The 8,466-nt window shown below is 26.6% G+C and overlaps 2 protein-coding genes across 2 annotated transcripts; both read left to right on the plus strand.

Annotated features, from left to right (window-relative positions):
• Positions 1-1,811: 1,811 nt before the first annotated feature.
• Positions 1,812-3,271, plus strand: LOC101241514 (rhodopsin, G0-coupled). Its single transcript, XM_065815522.1, has 2 exons — positions 1,812-1,945; positions 2,265-3,271. The coding sequence occupies exon 2, from the start codon at positions 2,281-2,283 to the stop codon at positions 3,238-3,240; it is 960 nt and encodes a 319-aa protein (XP_065671594.1). The 5' UTR covers positions 1,812-1,945; positions 2,265-2,280; the 3' UTR covers positions 3,241-3,271.
• A 3,297-nt stretch (positions 3,272-6,568) lies between these two features.
• Positions 6,569-7,663, plus strand: LOC136089791 (general transcription factor II-I repeat domain-containing protein 2A-like). The gene has a single exon (XM_065815878.1). The coding sequence runs from the start codon at positions 6,569-6,571 to the stop codon at positions 7,661-7,663; it is 1,095 nt and encodes a 364-aa protein (XP_065671950.1).
• The last annotated feature ends 803 nt before the right edge of the window (positions 7,664-8,466 follow it).

The raw sequence follows: 8,466 nt of genomic DNA on the forward strand, positions 1-8,466 counted from the left end.
TTTTTCCTATTTGGTTTTGCTGAATGGCTGCGTAATTTTCAAATAAGTCAATTAGCTTAAAAAATTTTTAATTAATTTGTACTTGAGCGACTTATGCTTTTACATAAGTGACTCTAACAAAGTAGCTAAACTTTAATTGGACTAATGAATTTTCTCACATTTGTGAAAGTTAAAAATCAAAAATCTAAATCTTTAATTAAAAATTAAAAATCTTTGATTTTTTATTTTAAAATTCAATGGACTTTTACTACCTATAACTTTTATATAATTTATTCATATTACTTTTTAGTTTTTAAGAACTTAGTACTAATATTTTTAGTTTTTAAGAACTTAGTACTAATATTTTTAGTTTTTAAGAACTTAGTACTAATATTTTACAAATGTTTTAAGAGACTTTGATTACAGATTAATATTAGTAAAAATAAATATAAAACAAGAAAAAACGAACAAAAACGAGCTGAATATGTTATTTAATATCACAAATTGGTCTGGTACATGAAAAAAGCTTTACCACCTGTATAATATATTAGAATAGTGGAACAACGGATGCAATATGAAAAAATATTGTTACTGCAGCAAAAATTATTTTAGTTAATAAATAGTTTAAATAAATATATGCATTTTTTTTGCATTCTGTTGTTTTTAAAATATCCGAATAGAAGAAATTAATTGGATATATGGCTTCTCAATCAATTTCATAAAAATAATGGTTTTGATTGACGTCAAATGTCTCTCGTGACTTACTCGCTTTTTTGTAAATGGTGTGGGTGTAAGTATGTCCCTGAATATATAAGCAGATGTCAACTGTGATTTAAACGTAGCTTGCTCAAATTAAATTAAGCAGATGTTTCCGGGTTGTTTGCTCAAAATAAGCTGTTTGGTTGATTTTCTGAATTCTCTTTAACAAGCTATAAATCAAACAACAGAACTGTCGTTTGATTTTACAAACTGCAAAGTTAAACCGAAAAATCAAAATTTAAATTCAAGAAAAATAATTCCAAGTTAATTCAACGTGATTACCTTAAAATAACAGCTTGATCCTCTTGTTTTACCCTTATTTGAGTGTACCTGATAACTAGTCTATCCATAACAATGTCAAACCGGATGGTACCATATCTGAATGCAGATACTTGTCTGCTCATATTTAAGTTAAGCTAAATGCTAGCTTACATATATATTGTATTCTTTTATGTATTTTTTTAATTTTGTTTTTGTATAAATTATTATATTATATATTATATTTTGAACATATATTGCTGGATATTAGATTTTTAGTAATATTACGATTTTCATTATTTTATTTTACTAATACAATAGTTTTAAAATTTTCAGCTCATAAAAATATTAGCTAAATTTATACTAAATTATTAAAAGAATTTGTTTTTGAATATTTCGATTAAAAAGTTTGTTAAAATGTACAACATTAAAAATGTTATTAAATGGTACCATTTTTTAATATGACCATTAAGTTTGTAACATTTAAATCATAGAATTATAGTGTTATTATGAGTAAGTTAAAAGTCATAAAACTGTTTTGCATAAAAAAACTGAGAAAAAATAAATAAAATTGTTTTAAAAATCATAGAGATATTTTAGCTGAGAAAAATATCATAGAGAATTATAAAATGATAAACTACTAACATAATTACACTTTTAAAAAATAAGATGGATTTTTCAAGTTTTATTTTACAATAGTTTTTTTGAAATACCATTACATTCAGTAATTCACTAAAAATAGTATCACAAGAAGAAAAAAAGAAGCTATTTTGTTCTAAAACCAGTTGGTGATAAATTCCGTCTTCTCTGATTTTTAATAAAAGATGGTTATCAATAGAAAAGTAAAATTGTTTTCAAAAACATGCGTATAAAAGAAAATATTAAAAATTGCTTTAAAAACACATTAACGTTTCTATGCTAACTGTTTTCGATTTTTTGTTTTAACAAGGTAAGAATGTCTCAAAAGGTATGAAGGTACTCCAGAAATTAATTTTATTTCTCAGATATGAACATTGTTTTATTTTTTCTATTGGATTTTACAATTTCAATATAATAGACTTTGCTAATAAATAGATCATTAGTTTTGATTATCTCTACTTTTTGTTTAGCTAACTCCAATTTTAATGCAACTTTTTTTTCACTAAAATTTCGAAGAGATGCAAGAAAGCAAAACATCGTTACAAAAAACAAACAAACAAAAATACATAACAAATAAAATAATAATAGTTTTTTATTTTTTCATAAATTTTGTTCTAAATTTTTTTTAGATTTAATTCTTTAGCTATGAACATAGACAACGTGATACAGTTCACGTATTACTTTGCAATCCTCATCATATCAGTGATATTAAACACTTTTGCTTGCTATATCGTTGTTTTCAAAGAAAAAAATAAAGATTTTTCTCAGATGTTTATTTTTAGCATTTCAGTATCAAGCTTAGTACAGGCAATATTTGAATATATTCCTCAACTTTCTCAGTCGTTTTCAAAATCTTTTGTAAAGAATAAAGCAGTTTGCCATGCTAGCGGTTTTTTGTTATGTTGGTTTGTCGTTAACAATATATCTCACATGACTGTTATATCTTTGATCAGAGCAGTTGCGATAAAATTTCCTATCTTTTATTTCAATTATTTAAAATGTAATACTTTTCGAATTGTGTTACTTTGCTACTGTTATTTATTTGGATTTATTTGGATGGTATTACCATTAATTGGATGGTCAAAATATGAACTTGATCTTGATGAAAAACGGTGTTCTTTAGATTGGAAATTGACAAAATCAGACTCATTATCTTATATAGTATCGGTTCTTATATTTTGTTATTTTGTTCCAGGAGCATTTATATCGTTTGCATTACAACTTGGATCAAGAGCTACAGTAAAACGAAAAAATTTTGAACATCATCGAAAGCAAAGTCAATCAAGTTTGTTAGACAGTAACCTATTTAAAATATGTTTGGTATCGGGAATTATTTTTTTTTTTTTATGGACACCTTATGCAGTTTTTGGTTCATTGGCTTTGCTAAAAATAAAACTTCCAAAAATTTTGGTTACAATAGCTGCAAAAGTTGGAGAACTTTCAACACTATCTAATGTTGTTGTAAACTGTTGCATTAACAAATCTTTTAAAAATCACATGTGCAAGATTCGAATGTTTTATTGGTGTTTAACTTTTCGACCAGTAAGATCAAAAGTTAATTTTGTTACTGAGTTGCGAAACTTCAAAGAACAAAAAATAACATAGTTTTTTTTGTTGCATCTTGGTAATTTCTATGTGTGTGTATATATATATGTATACATATATGCATATATATATATATATATATATATATATATATATATATATATATATATATATATATATATATATATATATATATATATATATATATATATATTATCTGTGAATGCAATGTAATAATTAGTAACATAAAAATTAACTAAAATTATTAACTCATACTATTATTTTTATCTGTTTTACAATCAAAGTTTAATAAACAAATTACACGTAGATTGGTATTTATAAATAAGTATTTCGTTATGTGAAGTTTGGCTTGTTATAAAAATGGATGCAATATTACTATTTTATATTTCTTGTAGTAAAATAATCTTTAAAGAAAATTAAGATAAGTTTATTTATTTTTTAATCTGAAACATAAACTTTTAATCTGAAACATAAACTTTTAATCTGAAACATAAACTTTTAATTTGAAACATGCGACACTTTAAACAATTTACTCTAAAATTTATCGTAAATACTTTTGATGAATCACTCTTTGCAAGAATGGGATTTCAAAGAAAACTTTGTTGAGTTTTCGAGTTTTTATTCGGTTAAAAATTATATTTCAGATGCAGAGCTAATAAATATACTTTTATTCAAAAATAATCAAAATACTTTTAGATTCTAAACTTTGTCTAACTTTCACGCACACGCAAAAAAAAAAAAAAAAGGTGTTTTGATTTTAGATATATAAAAAAACAGAATGTTTTTAATAAAATTTATTTTAAAACTCTAAAAATTCACATCCACAAAATCCACAAGATCTGTTAAAAGTAGGTAAATAAATCAAAATAAATATCATGTCAAATTTCTAGTCTTTATTTTCTAGAATATAAATCTTCGCAAAAACTCCTGGTATACAACTTTTTTTTTCAATTTATAAAAGTGCTTTACTACATTTTGAAATACATTAAGCTATCTGGTTTTAAATATTTCACATACTATTCTTATATTTTAAATGATTTTAAATTAAATGGATATTTAACTGAACGTAATCAGTGGGTAAAAAAAAAATCTATGAAAAGTGTAGGATGTCTTGTCACAGTAGTTACCACTTACTGCATTTAAAATCACATTCCATTATTATTAATATTACTATATAATATATTTATTAATAGTTTCTAATTCAAAAACAAATTATCATCGTACTATTGTAATGTTTTAAAAAATTAATTATTTATTGTAAAAGTTATTTTTATTTTTATTTTTTTTTTTTTTTCAAATTCTGTTTTTAATATGAGAGAATTTTCATTACTTTTTAAGCACACAGTTTGCTTTGTACTTGAGAAAAAAAAAATCAATTTTTGTTTTACACTGTTTTAGCGTTTAAATTTTACGTGTTTAAACCATCAACCAGAAAACAAAAACAACAAAAACAAAAAACAATAAAAAACAAAACTGAATTTTGTTGTTGTTTAGATAACAAAAAAAGTCTAGTAGTATACAAGTTAAAAAATATTTTGATAATGTTTTAAATATTTAAACGAGTCTAAAATTTACTGATGAAATATTTGATTTACTATTGAAAAAGCTTTTAAAATTCTTTTTAAATGCTTTTTCACACCCATTCAAACACACAAACACACACGCACACACACAGGGCCGTCCCGAAGAGATTTTAAAGGATGGGGGTAACGTACCTATTTTTTTTGTGGGCTAAGGCCAAAGCAAAAATTTTGCCATCTTAAAGTCTTAAAAGAAAGAAAAAAAAGGCCCACGTTGGCTGACGTTTGCCGACTGCCAACTAAAAGTCCCAATTTGCCGACTCCCGGGTCATAATATGCAGAGTTTTGAATAAAATTTTTTACTTCAAACGGCACACACAAAATTATAAAGATAATTTTGCCAAAAAAACTGTCGATTAAGATTGTAAAGCACTAATTAGAATAAAAAATTACACAATTTAAAAAGTAATATAATTATATTAGACTACAAATTTCGCATTTGTTATACATTTATATAAAAAAAGCTACCCCATTCAATAAAGAAAGGGACTATATTTAAATATTTTTTGTAGTAACGCTTTCCTTTGAAAATTATTTAATCATTTTAATCAAAATACTTTTGATTATGCGGTTTGTTAAGCGGTGATTATGCGGTTGGGTTGAAATCGGATTTTTCTGCTAAATTTGTTATTCTTCTAATTCACGCACTTAAGTTAAAATTGAATATTCGAAAATAAAGATAGACGGAGGTAATTGTAAAGCGGCTCAAAATCGATTCTTTTATTAAGCGGCTTAAAATCATTTAATTTATTTGCTCCATTCAAATCTAAGAATAGATTTGAATATCGTACTACAGTAAAAAAAAAAAAAAAAAGAAAAAAAGGTCTTAATTAAAACAAAAAACAAAAAAAAGGTATAAACGCTATAAAAGTTATGAAAGTTATAACGAAGCTTATTGAAAGAATAATAATAAAATAAAAAAGGATAAAAAAAATAGTAAAATAATAACTCTTTAAAAATAAAAGAGTAAATCAAACCAAAAAATTTTAAATTTTAATGATGGTTTAAGTTTAAGGTGGAAGCAGGGGAAAAACACTTTTTTTTTCAAAAAAATAAAATAATTAAAAATATTTTATTTTAATGATATATACCAGAGGTCGGCAAATTGTGGGCCGCGGCCCAATTGTGGGCCTTTGCTACATAATTTGTGGGTCCCAAGCCACCTAACTACATAATATACAAAGTAGTGTAGTTGTGGGCCTTTTAGTTGTTTTCCAGGCTGTAAAAATTATAAAGCCTCCTTATAAAATACTCCCTAACACCAGATCTTGTCATTTTAGACATAGTAAAAAAATAATTTTAATGCACTCTAACACTGTAGCACTTTAAGACTTCAAATAAGATCCTTATACTTAAAAGTTAAATCATGCTAAAAAATTACTTTACAAAAATAAAAACATTCGAAAAGCACGTCAAAAATAATTAGAACATTCGAATTTGTTCAGAAGAAGTAACTCAAACAACAATTTAATTAATTTAACGCTATAAAAACTATTTCATATCAAATATACCAGTGGTAAAAGTTATCGTCTTTAGAATGTTTTTCGCACTTTTTTTGAATAAAAATACTTCATTGTTTAGATTTTTTACGAAATAAATATTATAAAAGAAATAGTCGGCAAATCTTTTATGTTTTAAATAACCGGTTTTTTAAGACGCAATATTTGGAAATTGAATAACCAAAAATTACTCAAGTATAACCAGTTATCGAGTAACCGGTTATCGAGTTTGGATGCTTTACTCAGAAGTTGCAACTCTGATAAATACACACATTAACTTGCAAAGATATGCCAGGTAAACATGAAGCGAAGCGTAAATATGCACGTCAGTGGAATGAAAAATGGGAGCTGATTTATTTCTTCACTGAGGGACCAAGTAACAATGCTCTATGTTTAATATGTAATGAGACTGTTAGTGAACTGAATGGAACCAAGCTTGAACGTCATTTCGTATCAAAACATGAATTGTACAATACTAAATATCCTCTTGATTCAATAACCAGAAAAATAAAATACGACTCATTGAAAAGCTGTTTAGAAAAACAGAAAAATTTGTTTCAACAAATGTCTAGCAGTGTTGATTGTGAAACTCGTGCCTCTAATATGGTGTCATGGATATTAGCAAAAAACCTGAAACCATTTACTGATGGTGAAATAATCAAAGAATGCATGATTGAAGCATCAAAATTTCTTTTCCCAAATGATAAAAAAATTCATCACAAATTTCAAAGTATGCACTTGTCCGCGCGTACAGTTACTCGAAAAATTGAGAAAATGGTTGTTAATGTTTATGAACAATTGTTAAACAATCTGTCAGAAGCTGAATTTGTGAGTTTCGCTCTCGATGAGTCTACTGACCTTGTCGGTAAAGCAAAACTCTGTGTTTATGCACGTTTTATCACTACGAATTGTTGTTTATTTGAAGAACTACTTGGAATTGAACCACTGGAAACAACTACAACTGGACAAGACATTTATGACAAATTGTTCAAAATATTAAAAAATAGGAAAGTGCCTCTTCAAAAAATATCTTCAGTTGTCACAGATGGCGCTCCTGCTATGATTGGAAGAATTCGAGGAGTTGTTACTTTGCTGAGAAATAGTGGTGAGTTTTCTAACAAATTTATGTCATATCACTGTGTGATACACCAGGAAGCACTGTGCGCTAAAGTTGCGACAATTGATGATGTAATGACAGCTGTAGTAAAAACAATCAATCATATACGTTCCAATGCACTCAAATGGCGTCAATTTCGTGCGCTAATGGAACAAAATGAAGATGAACATGGTGATCTTCTTCTTCATTCAGAGGTATATAGACAAAAAATAAATAATTTACCATTACAATCAAAAATAAATGTTTGTCTATTTTTTGCAGGTTAGGTGGCTATCAAGAGGAAATATTCTTAACAGATTTTGGGAGTGTTTGCCAAGTGTACTGCAGTTCATGGTAACTCAAAAATTTTCATTCATTACAATGTCTATTGAAGAGTTTAAGTGTAAACTGGCTTTCCTTTGCGACTTCACAGCGTAATTCAATGTTCTGAATATGAGATTACAAGGCAGCCGTGTGCTGGTTTGTGATTTAATCAACCACATCACTGTGATGAAGACAAAACTTAATTTGTACAAAACTCAATTTGCATCTGGTAGTTGTACTCATTTTCCTACTTTAAATGAATGTCAACCATCAAGGGAAATGTTATCGTCATTTTCATTAATAGTGACTGCTCTGTATGATCAATTTGAAAACAGATTTAATGAATATGAAGACTTAAAAAGCATATGGTTTTTTTGTGTTACCCATTTGACTTTGATATGAATGATATTAGTATTCTAAAGGACTTTGAAGAAGCTGATATTTTAAAAGCAGAGGATGAACTAATTAACTTTCAATGTGACGACGAGTTGAGAAGAAAGGCACCAAAAAAAGATGAAAATGGCACTTTTGGTGAAAATTTAATTATTTTCTGGCATGCTGTCATGAAGGAACGTTTTCCAGTTCTTAAAAAACATGCAAATAGACTTATCTGTATGTATGGCACTAGTTACCAATGCGAACAAACATTCTCAGCCATGAAAATAATAAAAAATGTTTACAGAACAAGACTGACTGACACTCATTTGAATGACCTTGTGCTAGCTGCAACAACAAAATACTCACCAAATTTTTAATTGTGTTTTTT

The sequence above is a fragment of the Hydra vulgaris genome, chromosome 13, assembly GCF_038396675.1.
Source record: "Hydra vulgaris chromosome 13, alternate assembly HydraT2T_AEP".
Taxonomy (NCBI): domain Eukaryota; kingdom Metazoa; phylum Cnidaria; class Hydrozoa; order Anthoathecata; family Hydridae; genus Hydra; species Hydra vulgaris.

Bases quoted from the DNA above. Each gene is read 5' to 3' on its own strand.
- LOC101241514 (XM_065815522.1), top strand. From the start codon at position 2,281: ATGAACATAGACAACGTGATACAGTTCACGTATTACTTTGCAATCCTC.
- LOC136089791 (XM_065815878.1), top strand. From the start codon at position 6,569: ATGCCAGGTAAACATGAAGCGAAGCGTAAATATGCACGTCAGTGGAAT.